Source organism: Trichoplusia ni, chromosome 8, assembly GCF_003590095.1.
Source record: "Trichoplusia ni isolate ovarian cell line Hi5 chromosome 8, tn1, whole genome shotgun sequence".
In the NCBI taxonomy this organism is placed as follows: Eukaryota; Metazoa; Arthropoda; class Insecta; order Lepidoptera; family Noctuidae; genus Trichoplusia; species Trichoplusia ni.
Genome location: NC_039485.1, coordinates 11,671,988 through 11,688,085, shown reverse-complemented (window position 1 = coordinate 11,688,085; position 16,098 = coordinate 11,671,988). Strand labels below are relative to the sequence as shown.

The 16,098-nt window shown below is 36.5% G+C and overlaps 3 protein-coding genes across 3 annotated transcripts in view; 1 reads left to right on the top strand and 2 right to left on the bottom strand.

Annotated features, from left to right (window-relative positions):
- Nucleotides 1–3,170, top strand: part of LOC113496895 (protein windpipe) — a 48,916-nt gene extending 45,746 nt beyond the window's left edge. The window contains exon 3 of the mRNA XM_026876279.1: nt 36–3,170. Coding sequence (XP_026732080.1) covers nt 55–2,142 — 2,088 coding nt within the window. The 5' untranslated portion in view covers nt 36–54 and the 3' untranslated portion in view covers nt 2,143–3,170. The remainder of the gene's footprint in view (nt 1–35) is intronic.
- Nucleotides 3,171–4,226: 1,056 nt separating this feature from the next.
- Nucleotides 4,227–9,097, bottom strand: LOC113496893 (insulin-like growth factor-binding protein complex acid labile subunit). The gene is made up of 3 exons (XM_026876278.1): nt 8,790–9,097; nt 6,726–6,930; nt 4,227–6,464 (listed from the first exon to the last, which is right to left on the bottom strand). The coding sequence occupies exons 2-3, from the start codon at nt 6,906–6,908 to the stop codon at nt 4,380–4,382; spliced, it is 2,268 nt and encodes a 755-aa protein (XP_026732079.1). The 5' UTR covers nt 6,909–6,930; nt 8,790–9,097; the 3' UTR covers nt 4,227–4,379.
- Nucleotides 9,098–9,853: 756 nt separating this feature from the next.
- LOC113496653 (leucine-rich repeat-containing G-protein coupled receptor 5-like) lies at nt 9,854–14,122 on the bottom strand. Its single transcript, XM_026875936.1, has 3 exons — nt 13,916–14,122; nt 11,690–11,871; nt 9,854–11,263 (listed from the first exon to the last, which is right to left on the bottom strand). Exons 1-3 carry the CDS (start codon nt 13,923–13,925, stop codon nt 9,947–9,949), a joined length of 1,509 nt encoding a protein of 502 aa, XP_026731737.1. The 5' UTR covers nt 13,926–14,122; the 3' UTR covers nt 9,854–9,946.
- Between the last annotated feature and the right edge of the window lie 1,976 nt (nt 14,123–16,098).

Here is a 16,098-nt window from a genome sequence, read left to right as displayed (position 1 = left end):
ATTTGAAATTATAATTATTTTTTCTTTAATTCCAGGTGCTGAATCCAAATTAAGATGACGTGGCTTCGAGTTTCAACGTGCTTCCTCGCACTCTCGGTGCTGCTCGCGCCGACCCTCGCCTCCGTGTGCCCCGACGGATGCGTCTGCAGCACCACACGCGACGGCCTCCACCGTGCCACCTGCAGCAGTCTCACTGAATTATACAAGTTCACTCTCCGCCAGAAACATCACAATATAAACATCCTAGATCTCTCACATAACAACATTACGAAGCTCAACCATGAACTCGACCGGCTTACAGAAGTTGTCACGCTGGATTTGTCTACCAACGGTATTCAAACTCTCAATAAATTCTTCCACAATGCAAAGAAATTAGTTCATCTTAACTTAGCCAACAACAGGATACAGAAGCTTTCTTTAGTCCATTTACCTTCAAGCGTTAGTTCATTAGATTTAACTAACAATCTGTTGAAAGATGTGCCTTCGGATCTCGGACATTTAGTTGGTCTTGAGCATTTAGAAATGGAAGGCAATCCCTTGGACTGCTCGTGTGAAAACATATTGGCACGGGATCGTTTGCTTCTTGCAAACGTTTATATAGATACTGTCAAATGTGCTTCACCTAAAAAGTTTCGCGGAAAGTCCTGGCTAGAACTCAAAACAAAAGATATATGTAAAGTTCCTAAAACTGAAAATAACTTCATGGATATGATGATGGGCGACCAACCTATCGATGCCGTTCAAATCGGTGAGGAAACTACTGCATTGAAATCCATGCCCCTTGTAGCCAAAAGTGATTTGGAAGACGGCAATGTAATACAAGGAAGTGATGTCGTAGAAGACGACGATCACCTACAGTTTTTAAAAGTAGGGCACAATGCTTCGCCTGCACCTTACGGTCAAATTGAAGGGTCAGGCGATGGAGATGCTGAACAAACTACAATGATTGTATTCATGGACACTAATCAAGGACGTAAAATTGATCCGGATTTAGCGGGAGATGAAGTAATACCCGCAGACATTGAACAGACTACTGAAGACCCTCTGGAGGATGGTTCTGGAGAAGGTTCCGGATTCTACGGTATTTCAGATAGAAGTCATATAGTAGAAACTACTACTACCACTACTACTGTTTTTGAGGATCTTAATCCAGAACCCGTACACCCGCTCATAGACGATGACAATAAGATGAGCACGGAATATCCTTTACCAGAAAAGATAACATTGTACCCTGGTGGTACTGATTGGATCAATTCTGACCCAGAAACCACAACTGCGAAACTTATGACGTCACCAACTCCACGTGATACTACGGTATCTCAACAAATTCGCGTAACCCAGGCATCTGAAGTTCATGGACAAATACTCGCTGAAGATGAAAACCAGGCACCTCACAAGACTGGCACTTATGTATGTATCGCAATCATTGTAATATTACTTGTTGGTTTGATCGGATTTGCTATAATTAAAGGACAAATGAGGAAACGGAGAGATAGAAGGCTTTTACGGCAACAAAAGAGAGACGTAGAAAAGGCATCTAAAGAAATGGTGGACATGAATAAGTCCTTATTGGGAAAACCAGCTTTAGAAGCTCCAGTTGATAAAAAAGTTAATGGCAAATACGAACTCGTGCCAACACACGAATCCCCTCAGAAGAAAAGTGACAATGGAGACGTTGGCAACGGCGTCAACCACGGTAATGGCTTAAGAACTGAAAGCCCTAGAGACACCAATCAGAATAAAAGTAGCTCTAGAGATAATAATTTAGCAGACGATAAGCTACCACAACACGAGACTTCCTTCGATTCAGAGCCTGCATCACCAGATTCCAGAAAAGATACTAATTCTTTGTCAAGTGAAGATATATTTGTACCTATTAATGATGATGATGGTCCTAAACTAAACGGTACTGGTGACTCTGATATATCTCAGCCACTAATGAATGGGGACCAAAACACTGATTCTGATTTCTTGTCACCGTCTCGAGAATATGTACCAGTTTACTCACCCGATATGGGTAGGGTGCGTATAAAAATGACGGAAACGCCGAAACCCAAAACGCCGGTACTAGTCACCAGGAGTAGATCGAACGCTGGAGACATCATTATAACGCCGACAGATGCGCTGAAGTCGACCACTTGAAATCCGGTCTCAGTCGAGAGGACAATAACACTTCGTGTATATAAGTGTCAAACAACAAACACTTCACTATTGGCGAAATTCTGTGATTATATTGAGTGTGTAGTTAGGTCAAATCTCGAGTACGACGGATTGAAATCGTTTCGTTCAACTGTGTGTAAGTCTAGAACCTTTGCTGCCAAAGTGTGTTTGTAGTCGACAGTGCCTTTATATTAACATTGTTAGTGGTATTTATAAAAGTATATTGCGCAATAAGTAATAAAAATATTTTTATACGTGTAAAAAGTGTTGCCATGTTCATGATAGTTGTAAAAGTCTTGTTAGTTATATACCGTGGTCGTGCGGAGCTAGATGCCGGGCGTGAGGGCGCGGGGGCGCGGGGGCGCGGGTAGCGACCGACTCATGTTGTTGTACAAACATTGTGTTCTGTGAATCTGTGCGGTACGTTTATCCTGTATGTCCAGTTATGTGTATAGTATAATGGGGTACAATTCTTGAATTGTTAAATTTTCAATGGTTGTGTACTTACTTCTACCCAGAGAATATTTATCTATACAATTATGTATAACAACGTAAGGTCCAACTGGCTATGTCTAGTTATTGTTTTCTCATTTCTGTGGAGAGATTCATTCTTTCATGGTCTGGCTAAGCATAAGTTCCTTAGTAATTTTATTGAGTTTAGAGTTTAAGAATGTGATACCATTTATTTTAAGTAATCTGAACTATTTTCAAATTATGTATATAACTAAATCAAATTCGTTTAGTGTATATTTCGTAGATCTTTATAATTCATCTTTTTTATTTTATATTGTAACTAAGATACTGCTTTTAAATTAATTACTCTGTATCTTTATGCTTTTACTGACCTAATTTAAATTATTTTAATGAATGTAAACGTATCAAGATTTTATATGAATCAGATTTTTCAGAATAATGAACAAAACAGAACAATAAATAGTTCAGTAAGCAAATATAAATTTAATGTATTTTTATTTCGAACTATTTTACGATATAAATGGTTGAATCAAGTTTTTCTATTGTTTTATTATCCCATCAACCCACATTTTTGGAACCCTCAGGAAACTAGAAACATAGACTGGGCACCTGTAGTCAGTTTGGTTTCAGTCAAACTGGCATCAAGTAGGTGTTTACTCTGGAAACTGACACTAGCAAAGCCCAAGAGGCTGATTACACTCAATTGCTTGATTGACGCATGAACATAAATTTGACACCTGAAATGGTAGGTGTTATGGTGTATGGTAGGTAACGGTAGGTCAACCTTAACTGTATGGCTTAAAGTATGGTTGTCAATAAATATTTCCACTGGCAAACACAGCTTATAAGAAGACTGCTTACATAGCGTACTCCATGCTAATTACTACTATGCGCTGCGGGTTCGAATCCCGATTGAGACAAATAATTCTATACGCTTCCGATGTCGATTCTGGTTGTTGTTCAAGCACGTTATGCCGTGAATTATTGATATACAATTATCAAGTGACGTAGCAAAATAAAAATAATTTTATTTTAAAACATTACGTGTGATACAAAACATGGAATTTGAAGGGTGTTTAAGAAAACAACAATATTTTGCAAAATAAAATACGACTGCAGGTGGCAGTCAGATTGTTTAATATTGGTCTATATTCCATACTCTATTTGATATTATAAATATTCTATAGTGACTGGGTTTGAGCTCTACTCTAAGAAGTGTTACTGAAATTATAGTGGTTTCGCGGTTCATTTGAGAAAGACAGCGACATCTAGTATTGACACTCAAAACTACTAGCTAACTTCGCTTTAAAAATCATAAGATGTCGAAATTGACTACTTCCAGAGGACTAACTATTTAAAACAATTTATAAAATTAAATGTACTAGAACAATGATTCCGTTACAGATAGTAAGACTTAAAATACCTAAGAACTTTAAAACTGTTACTATAAATTCTGCTGCATAATGATAGATGGCGCTGTGTCTGTTTTAAGAGACGTCTATAGAACCAAATTGCTGTTATTTTTGTAATGTATATTACTGGCATACTGTCCATAATATTTATTTTTTATGGGAAAATAAATTAGCAAAACGTATAATTAGTAACATATTTACTATTCATAAAACAAACTTTACAAAATACTTAACATTAGCACATTTAACTTAGGTACTGTTTCTATCTATTAACAAAAGGAAATATTTCTTAACATCTTACTTTACCTTAAAAATACTTGTAATCTCATCCATTTAAAAGTCGCTTTCTCGGGGCTGACCGTCGTCGTTCGAATACCTTCTTAATCTTGGTCGTAAGGGTCTCTCCATCTCTGCCTGAACTTCAACAGTCACTACGTCACCATTTGGCTCATTGAACTCTGCGTTATACTCTGACATTCTTCGCCGCCGAGCACCTGGCGACTGCTCCAGCTCCGCTACTTCATGGCTACCGTATCTGCTAATCTGCCTCTTTGGTCTATTCGCACGTCTTCCATCATCGGACATATCTGTTAGTTCAACACCACCTACTGCTACATCGCCGTTCCTTTCAGTTTCTTCCAATAAATCACCGCTGGATTTAGTTTTCCTGCGGCCTCTCTTTCGTCTAGTCTTACCAGAACCGGTTTCATTAAGGGAGTGGCACGATGCGTTCAGTTTTGGCATTGACAGAGCTTCGTCGTACGAGGGTGGTGCGATCAGGTCTCGAGGGTCTGGCGTGTTACATAAAGCTTCTTGTTCAGCTCTCATTCTCAGTTGCCTCAACCGATCTCGTGCCTCTTCCACTTGTCGCTCCCTTTCAGCTTGAATTGAGGCCAAGCGGCGCTGTGTGGATCTTCTTATACAGTTCACTAATAAAAGACATGTCACTAATCCTATGATCATTATAGTTATGAACCATATTAAGCTATCTGGATTTGGTGTTTTAGCGGTGGGATTCCAGATAAAGTAACAGGCTGATAACCAGGTCTGTCCATACATTGAAATTGGGCTGTTACAAATTAAGTTGTATGATTCTTCCTTTTTGCTTGGTTCTAAAGTAACGTACTCGAAAAAATCATACATATTTACGTCTAAGCAATCACATCTCCACATGTTATCGGATAAATCTAGTCTTTCGAGATACGGATTAGAATCGAAATACGATCTTTTCCAGATGGCAGTAAATCTGTTTCCAATAACACTTAGGCCTGTTAGGCGAGGAAGCATGAAGAATGTGTAATTATTAATGAAAGTAATTCGGTTGTAGTTCAAGTTTAAAAATTTCAAGGTATTAGACGATACACCATCAGGAATATGTGACAGAAGATTTCGAGATAAATCCAAATCTACGAGACTTTTAAGCCCTTCCAATGCATCCACACCAATACTGCTAATTTCACATAAACTCAAATCAAGTACTGTAACCGAATTCGATTTTAAATGTCCAACACTCGTTATATAATTGCGCGATAGTTTAACTTGTGTTAGCGTTGGCATTTCTAGTAGCGTATCATGAGGTATGGTCGCTATTTCATTCCAAGATAAATCTAGATATTTTAATAACGTCAGACCGCGGAATGTATCACTTTTCAACGATCCGATGTTATTGTAAGATAAGTCTAAGTATTCTAGCATAGTGTTATTTTCAAATTCATTGCTTCGTAGAAATCGAATCATGTTATGATTTAGTATTGCTCTCCTTAGATTTGGGAAACCTTGAAGATTAGGTTGCAGTACATTGCAGTAAGAGATGTCCAAGTATCTTAATGAGTCTGAAAACAAATTGTAAGCACTGGCTGATAGTTCCAGACGATAGTTATGAGACATTTTTAAGTACACTAAGGAGGGTAAATACATCAATTCGTTATGATTTATTCTGCTAAGAGCACAGTTGCTGACGTCAAGGGTCTTCAAAGTAGATGAAATGAGGCTGTGGATTCTTATTAACGGGTTAAAGCTGAGCTTCAGGACTTTGATGTTAGTCAACCCACTCAAAGGAGATCTTCCGTGTAAGGAGTCTATCTCGCAATGTTCTAGTATTAAAGTTTCCAGAGAATGACTTATGATCAGCTCCAAGTTGGCGAGGTTGCCCATCGTTTTGAATTTATTGTGTGATAAATCTAGTACTTTTAAACTGGTGGCTGGTTGGAACACATCATTTGGGTTGAGTGCAACCCATGAGTCGAAATAATTTCTCGATAGGAAGAGTTCCTCGAGTGATGAAAGGTTCTGTAGTGCATTCTTAGGTATTTCCGACAGTCGGTTCCCACTGATGTCCAACGAAACTATATTATGGAACTTGTTCAAATTCGCAGGAAAGACGGAAATGTCGTTATTCGAGATGTTTAGTTTTTGCACCTGAAATGAAAACAAATGTTTTTAAGTAAAAAATCGTGTAAAATAACTTAATTGACAAAAAATTACGTTTCCCAACCACATTTTTATTTATGGCAGGTAAGCATTAAATTCGTAATGATGTTTAATAATATTTTCTGGTGACAATTTTGCCAAAATCATTTTTCAGGAACTCATTTTGCAACTACGTGCAGCATACGTTACAATTCTACCTAGGTAAGCTGAAGGTATTATTTTAGCTACATTATCAGGTAACATCCATACCTGACTACTAAACCCATCTGGGATATCCGTCAGTCCTCTTTGCGAGCAGTCGATGGTAGTTTGGTCAGCACTGCAGGTACATATGAAGCAGAGATCTGTCAGGTCCCTGTCAAGTTCTAAGGCCTCTCCGTCGGCCATACTGGTCAGCAGCAGAACACATATCGTGGTGGATAGGCGAAACATTACGTCTTGATATCATTACTGCCTGGAATTAAATGTTAGACAAATATTTTAGTGGTCCTCATTTTTACTTCAGTATGGCAGAGCCAGATATTGCGTGTAAACGCAATGTAAGTATTTTTTTAAAAGGTTTCTGTTCTTCGAGACAGAAAAAAAGCTCCTTACTCCCTAGGCCCTATTTTGTAACTATACTACGCCTTTACGGCAAGCGGTAAATCCATCTCTTTCAATGGTCTGTGAAAACTAACAGACAATATTTGTTGTAAGACCAGAATGATCATATAGAAATATAGTGGTCAGAAAAGTCTAATTTGTGTTGACAATGAGAATAGAAATAAGTTATCTGTGAACATTTTGTGTGCTCAATGACTATTCCTATTAAGACAATATCAAAGTTGATACACTGTTGTGTGTTTATTTAATCTAGTAGGTAATATTAGGAATAACTCGTGAACGAACGGTATGAATCACAGAATCCTTCTAATATGATTCATGGCAAAATCTGTGTATTTCAACATTTTTACTTTCTTTTAACAATTTATATGGATTTAGTTTAATGCAAAGATTTCCCAAAAAGTATTCAAGCTAATATCCAAAGCATAGAAACAACAAATTCGTATTCAGAACCAATCAATCGATAGACACTCATTCATATCGATAAGCAACAGATTTTCGAACTATCAGTTCCAATGAAATGACTAACGGATAAAATATGAAACAGGATACAGTAAGTTACCTACCTTTATGGTAAGCTAGCTGTTGCCCGCCCGCTTCTCATCGAAAATAATCGCAAAGGAACATAATATAATCGGGTTAGAAATTTTCTATTTGTATTAATCTATTAATGTGTGATATTAGTGTGGTGCACAGATTTTCGTCTAAATCGGTACACCGTTTTTTTTGTGAATGAGGAACAAACATCCATACATACAAACTTTTGCGCTAACAATAGGATCGTAGAATCGATCGATCGTGGAATCGTAGGATTGTCCGAAATTAAATATTATCACAACACCTATAGACAAGGCATTTCCTATGACCATACATTCACACAAGGACGACTCAAGGAAGGTTAAACTAACCGTACTACCACTCTCACTTTAAACGAAAATGAGATATTTTTTACGTTGTGGAACAGAGAGGTCTCTCTACACCAAATAGTACCATCTCGCTCCCACGATTGCCACAGTCCCACATTTAGGCTGTAATGGTCAGTAAGGAAAACTGTTTCAATTAAAACACCTGTTCATTGAGTTTCTTGTCACGCAGTTCTGTCAAAACTAAACCAACAGTGCAAAGGAGGCGTATGAAGGAAAAAGTACGAAACCTAAGCCAATGAATAAGTGTGTAATACAACAATTTTATCTACGTTATCAGAGATTGATAAAACAGTAGGATACTCAAATTTGGGTCGACTCTACTTGCTTATTTGTATCAAAAACGTGTTAATTTAGGGCATAATAAACTGTATTTTCGAAAATAAATTATATGAAGGGAATCAGAAATACTTCATATCGACTTTTTGTTAATAAATTGATAAAAGATTAAATGTTACTTCATGTATCCAATAATAATAATCTTTTTCGCATTAAACGAAAATTATCTATACACCTGGATCGATGTTGAATATCCTGAAGTTTAAAATAACCCTTCTATCCCTAATGATTAAGGTCAAATTCAAATGTTTATATAAGGTTTGAAGTGATTTGACCTCATTAGACAGGTGTTTACCGTGTAGTTGAGTGGTAACCTCTTTTTTTAGCCTATCAATAGGCCAATATCAGGTTACGTTACCATGAGTTTTCCGATAGCACAACACGAAAAATCCTTATTATATTTTTAGAAAAAAAAAAAAACAAATGCTCTAAACTGATTCATACACACCTTTTCACCTCAGTTTTAATTTATTTCGAAATTAGAACAACTTCACCATTCAAATCTTGTCACATATCGAAACTTTTTGCACATAACTTGACACCTTTTTTTTAAAACAATTGAAGCTAGTGTTTAGACGTGCAGTCCCTACGGTTTGATTACATTGTGTGACTCAAATTTGTGACGTGTTATCATTAGAGATAAGAATGGCGAAAGCGATGTATTAAGGGGCGCGGTAATCGGTTACTCCGGCTCACAGGGCTCTGCAAAGATTATGTAAGTTTATAATGACTATCAGTGTAGAAATTCTTTATTTGCAGTCAACAGGTGAATCTGATATTTGTATTGATAACGCAAAGGTTTCGCTGTGGTACTTACCGATTCGGTTTGTTGAAAATTTAGCGTGAAATCTGCAGCGCTAGAAATAGCGTCTCTTACGTTTTAAGTCCTTTGGTATTTGGGAAAATGTTTGCTCAAAAATATCCAGCAATGAGAATGTAACGAACACGTTTTAGTTATTCATAAATTGTTAATACAAAGGGTATACCAAAACAATGCAGGAGGTCATCGTCAAACTGCATGAATTTGATTATTTTGACATTTTATTTATCATTTTGGTCAGTAGATCAGCCTTGCACAATTATATAATTATACTAACTTTTACCAATACCCTTCTACCTTCACACTTATAAATTACAAGCTTGATAGATTATATTTATACTTTGTTATGCGCAGCGCCATCTATGCTTACTTTTAATAAACCTATACTGTGTGCTATTACTTTCGAAGTGTGTGGCAAAAGACAGCTACGTACGACGCCCATTAATGACCGCATTTGACAACAGATGGCAGTACCAGTAGTTAACGTGAAATACATATTTTGTTTAGTATTCGTTTGCGTTATTTGCTCGAAATTCGTTCACTTCATTATCGTTATGGAAATAATTTAACAAAATGTAGTAAATAATACAATTGTTATTAAAACAACATTATACAACTTAATTCTATTTATTAAACCTAATTTGTGCACAAATGTTTAATGTTACTTAAAATTATTACAATTAAATTATCCTTATAATATACATACATATAATTTATTTTACCGAGTCTTATAATATATGACAATTTCAATAAATATTCATAGCTTTCACTCAACCTTACATCACTCATTCGTCAATAGTAATTCTAGTGTGTATTTCTACCGGCCGTCTCAACGACCGTCTGTCTCCCATTCTCGGCCTACTTTCTGTCAAATCCCCGATAGACCTGGATCGGCGATAGTTCCTGGGTTCCTCCTCTTCATCCACAAAGTCCGGCAAAGAATGGAAGGAAGAGTTCAAGCGGGGCATCAGCAACGCTTCATCGTAACTTGGCGGAAGGTCCTCACGTAAGGGCACTCTCAATACAACAGACTCGACCCTCGACTGAGGCACTCCGCCATTGAGATTCAGCACTGTGGTCTCCGGTTGCTGCCTGATCGGCGTCGGGCTACTCACAGCCATCAGACCGCGGCACACGCACGATGTTATCACCACACCTATTATAATCCCCACCAATACTGCCATCGTAGTAAACGACGGCGTGTTCGACTCCATTGGGTGCCATGTCTTGATGTACGCTTGCTGCCAACTCATCTGCGTCACATTCGACGGAGTATAGCAGATCAACGACTTGATATCGAAGACCTTAGGCGGTTCTTTAGTGAGAAACTCATATGTAAGCAAGAGATTAACGCTGAACCCCTCGCAGCTCCAACGGTTCCCTTTCACGTGTACTTCCCTTAAAAATGGATTCGAAGCGAAGTGTGAGGTCGACCATACATCTCTAAATTCGTTGCCTCTCAAATCTAGTACCGCTAAATGCGGTAGCGATGAGAAGGTACCATCAGTCAGTGTATTTATCGAATTGTAACTTAGATTTAACTCTTGAAGGGTGTATGAGGCTAGGTTGTCCGGGAGCGATTCGAGCTGATTCATAGACAGGTCGATTTCTAAGAGCGAGCCCATCCCGGCAAGAGAGTCGACGTTTATATTTGCGACTTGACAGCTGCATAACTGTAAACTCCGCAAAGAAGGAGATTGGAAGGCGGGCACGTCGGAAAAGTAATTTCTGGATAAAATGAGAGTGTCCAAGTGGTGCGCTTCAGCGAATACTTCGGCCGGCAAGTCGTAAATTCTATTCTCTGATAAGTCTAGGTAATGTAATTGTGGCATCGTCGTGAATGCTCTGTCATCTATGATGCTAATTTTGTTTTTGGATAGGTCTAAGATCTTGACAGCATACTTCTGAGCGTTGATTATCCACGTGTCGTAAAGGTTGTTGGATAAGTTGAGTGTGGTCAAGTTCGTCCATTTTTCTAAGTAATCGGGGATGGGTATATTTAAATGGTTGCCTGACAGGTCCAAAGCTTTGACGTTAGTGAAGTTCTCCAGCTGCGACGGGAAGGACCGGAAATTGTTATTCGATAACAGTAGTACTTCAGCCTGAAATTGAAAAGGTTAACATTAGTTGCGATTGTTTGCGAGAATACGCTATTAGAAAAAGATGATTATCATTTGTCTTGTATGTAAATCAAAAAAAATTACTTCAGGATTTTTTTTATTTAAGTCAATTGATTAACAGGAAATGGATCCTTTAGAGGTTTGTATTTATCACGAAATATTCTGCTGTATGACATAAGACAGTGGTAAATCTCACAGCAATAGTAGTTGAACGAAATAAATGTAAAAAAAAGTACCCTCAATATTACCATGGGCCATAGTGCGAACTAAAATACGGTATTCACACGAATCCATAAGCATAGCAAACTTCTAGTCCTATTAAATTCTACCCTTACTTACATCCTACCATCAAAAAATCGATCTTAGCTCGAACTAATTAAAGTCTACATTACAAATCTCAATACGTACATCGTAATCCAGTTCATCAGGCAAGTCCTTCAGCCCTCGGTTGGAGCAGTCCAGATGCAGCAGCCCGTTCACCATGTACGTGGTGCATGGCTGCTCGTCCAGGTCGTCCGCCTGCCGCCTCACCACTCCCGCAGACACCAGCGATATGACCAGCCAAATCGATAGCGCTGATTGTAATACATCTGGGGACAAGGATGTGTCTCATTTGGGGTAATGATGATAGGGACAGTTTGAGTAGTTTTTTAGAGAAAAAAAGGGGTAAGCGGGATAATTTACAGTAAGAGTACACCCCTTTGTATATGGCTAATACTGATGGCTACAATGATTGATAAAGACCTTGTAAGTGCTTTGCAGGTCTTGAAATAACTGTTTCTTGTGGTAGGTACTTGTGTTATTCGGTATGTCAGGAAGCATTACCTCAACACACCTGAACACATTTTATTGAATTACATACATCTGGAGACGGAGATGGTTGTATGTTATTTTGGGGTAATGGTGATGGGGGGAAAGTTCTAATGATTTTACGGAACGAAAAGGGATAATCCGAAAAATTATATTAAGAGTACATAACTCTGTATATGGCTACTACCTGACAGCTACAATGCTTGATTTAGATCCTGTAAATACTTTGCTGATCTCGAAATAACTGTTCCTTGTGGTGGCTGTTCTTTTATTTGGTATGTCAGAAAAGATAAGAACAATTTTAGCGTGTAAGTTATTCATTAATTATATTGCACTAAGCCTAATGTCATCATAGTGTAGGTACATTGTACTATTCGATATTCTGTGGTGTAAGCAAATAAGAAGATTTAGTGTGTATCTATATACTAATATATAAAACTGAAGAGTTTGTTTGTTTCTTTGAACGACCTAATCTCAGGAACTACTGGTTCAAATTGAAAAATTCTTTTTGTATTGAATAGACCATTCATTGAGGAAGGTTTTAGGCTATATACCATCACGCTGCGACTAATAGGAGCGAAGACACAATTGAAAATGTGGAAAAAACAGGGCAGGTATAAATCATAACTTAGGTATATCTTCTAAACACGCGGTCTAGTCATCGATTAATTTAGCCTTAACACATCAAAATATAAGATGTAGGCACCGAATGTAATTCAGGTACCGAATAACCATGAAGTGTGCATTAGTGTAAAGTTTTTAATTTAATTTATTTATAAATGATCCACGGTGGCTGGTACAACAGAAGCTTTAAATCTATGCTAGTGGGTACACCAAATAAATATAAACAATAAGCACGACGTAGTTTTGTATTCTATTTTTTGGAAATATTATGAACACAAAATGTTGTAACTACTAACCTTTACATGAATTAGGTAAGTCAAAACTCAGAAAATGAACAAAAACAAATAGAAAACCCCTTTTTTGTTAGATATAGCTTATCTTCTCACTGTTTGTACACGGACAAAAAGACATTGACCTTATTAGGATTAACTAGGTGGCTTTTCACTTCAAATCTATTGACGTTTTTAATATTACCAACCAATGACCATTAATTTAAAAAAAAAAAAAATTAAAAATAAACTTGGTAGATTAAAATTAATTTTGTAGTAAAAACAGTTTTAATACGCATAATAAAGCTCAGCATTTCTTATTTTGGGTGATTTTCATTTTCAATAATTAAGGTTAAGTTCTTAACAAGACCTTTTAATGTTAGACCTGTGTACTCGTGGTCGCTTTTTAAATGACTGGGTAAGAAAACGCGGTCCTTTTTGGTCTATGAAGTTATCTCGTAAATAACAAGAGATGTTAAGACATTTATACTAAAACTACATATTTTGCAACACACTTCATTCAAGGTATTTCCAGTTCATCTTTTGTTATTATCACACATTATCTCGCAACTGAAATCCACTTGTCACAACCTACAACGAGATTATTTTAAACCTAACTGTTTTTGGATTTGAATCTTTATCCCAATTGTGATAAAACCGAAAATGCTTTGTCATTGTAAAATATACTGATTCATTTATTTATTTGAAGCGATTTTCTAACTTACATTAACGAGAGCGAAGATGTTTTTTCTTTTAATAAATATTATGCCATTATTAATTCCATATTTAATTTAACATGTAAGTAATTAAAAACTTTAAAATGTAAATACCACAAAAAAGTATTTAATAAAATAAACAAGATTAAAATAATTGAATATTAAATCAACAAAAAATACATTAATTAAAAAAAAAAACAAAACACAATGCTTACCGGATGCCATTGAATATAGATCTTAATCAATCCACATTAAGACACATTTTCACATGATTGAACCACTCACTGTGATATTCGTGAAATGATTGGCATGACACAAGATACCGGCCGATACTGTGAAAATATTTTATTTTACTCGTTAGTGACAATTTCTTGGTGGTACTTTGATAGGCGCACCGACGATACTAGGCGAGTTACAGAATTCGTAGGAATGTCCATTATGTACAGGATGATCAATTTTTGGGTGCACTTAAAAAGTACTGCAGAGTTGGTAAGGTTGTTTTTATTTCATTTTTCTTTTACTTATTACAAGGTTAGACGTGTAGTAAACAGACAATCCTTAATAGTTTTTTTAATATTACATTAAATTTTAATTTTTATTATTTAATTTAAATTAAATTTATTACCGGCTTCATAACATTTGATATTTCTACGAGAAATGATTATGATGTAATTTCTATTCATTCAATTTCGATCAAGTGAAAAATGCAAATTGCTGTTAGCTAAACTGGCTAGCTAGAATAAATTATACTGTGTTTAAGTTTACCTATATGTTATATATTTCTTCGTATTGTGAAATTTCGAGTCGACGATATTTCGTGCTGGAATTTTCCAAAAACAAAACGCAAACCTCCCTATATCAGTATCCGTTATCGAATTTGTCTTATCACTGATTAGTTATCGACTTATCGCTAACGTAAAGAAAAGTTTTGCCTCGAAAATGAATCATTGTACCCACCTTTTTACCTTATATGCAAATATAAACAAAATTATATTTAAAAAGTATTAATTATAAGCAGAATGTAACATTTTGAACAGCGGTTTGTTGAGTTAAAGTTATTTAGATAATCTATTGCTGTTTGCAACGTACGCTTGAGGTATCTAATTAGAGATAAGATAATTTTAAAAGTAAGTCACTCGTGCTGTTTACAACTCCAGTTGAAATCAGATTCGTTCAAGATTTGAATGAGTTTTGTCAAAAATAATAATAATATGATGGATACGCTAAAGGCCCAAAACGACCAAATTGCAATAATACTAGCCGTTCCAGCAAACTGTTTTATCCAATAGGTCATCATCATCATCAGCCTATCGCAGTCCACTGCTGGACATAGGCCTCTCGAAGTGCACGCCACTGAGATCGATTTTCGGCTTATCCAATAGGTATGCATACAAATATACATGAGAATCGGTCGAGCCGTTTCGGAGGAGTTCTATTGCGTACATCGTGAAATGAGAATTTTATTGTTTGATTAAATCATTCTAAAAATACGATGTGAAACACATCAAAAATGGTGACGCGAGGAATAACGTCACTTGTAGATGATAAGTGACGTCAAGGGAGATTTAAACTTGCTGTTTCATTTTTTTTTTTTGTTAACGCGAAAAGAAAATAATAAGTAACAGATATTTTTCGGCAAATTTGCCTGACGTACTAATAAGATTTTTCTAGTCAAACAACCGTGTGACAAATTTCATCTGATTTGCTTGAAAAATATTTTTAAATTTACATCAATCGTCATTCAAATCCTTCCTCAAAACTATTTTCATAAAATAACTATAGTTAAAAAAGCGTTTAGTCAATACATAATAAAAGAAAAATCTCTCTAAAAAATTAAGCCAAATCCACCATCGACTCAAAAGCAAGACCTAGTACAAAATACTCGAAGCTAATCAATAAAGCGAAATAACGTAAACACCATGAAACAAGCTGTCTCCAATACCCCCAATCCTAAGTGCCACAGGATTACCGGGAACAGGTGTCGGGGTCTAAAAACGTGACACGTTCTCGTCACGCTTGTCTGGGCTCGTTTGCGGCGTGACCCGCTTCCCCACCCCCAGTTAGCTCTCAATGGGGCCAAGTTGAGATGTTCGCTGGTAAATACGAGTACCAATTATTATGAGAGTTTAAGGATAGATATGTAACATTTTTCTTTTTTCTCCGAGCGATAACGCTTATTGAATCGCTCTGGCATGTCAAAGTCACGTGACATTGCAAAAACAATTGTCATTTCTATGAATGTTCAGCATGAATGAGAAACCTTTTTGATTCTTGAAGGAAAATTAATGTTAATGACTTGACGTGCTAAAAATAATGTTGAAAAAATCTAGGACTTAAAAAGAATATTAATTTAACACAGAATGATCGACACATATTACTCTGAATTTTGAGAAATTTC

Excerpts from the sequence above, each read along its gene's own strand:
- LOC113496893 (XM_026876278.1), bottom strand. The coding sequence starts at position 6,908 with ATGTTTCGCCTATCCACCACGATATGTGTTCTGCTGCTGACCAGTATG. Across the intron at positions 6,465-6,725 it reads CAGATGGGTTTAGTAGTCAG|GTGCAAAAACTAAACATCTC; the intron begins GTATGGATGTTA and ends TTTTCATTTCAG.
- LOC113496653 (XM_026875936.1), bottom strand. Across the intron at positions 11,264-11,689 it reads CTGATGAACTGGATTACGAT|GCTGAAGTACTACTGTTATC; the intron begins GTACGTATTGAG and ends TTTCAATTTCAG.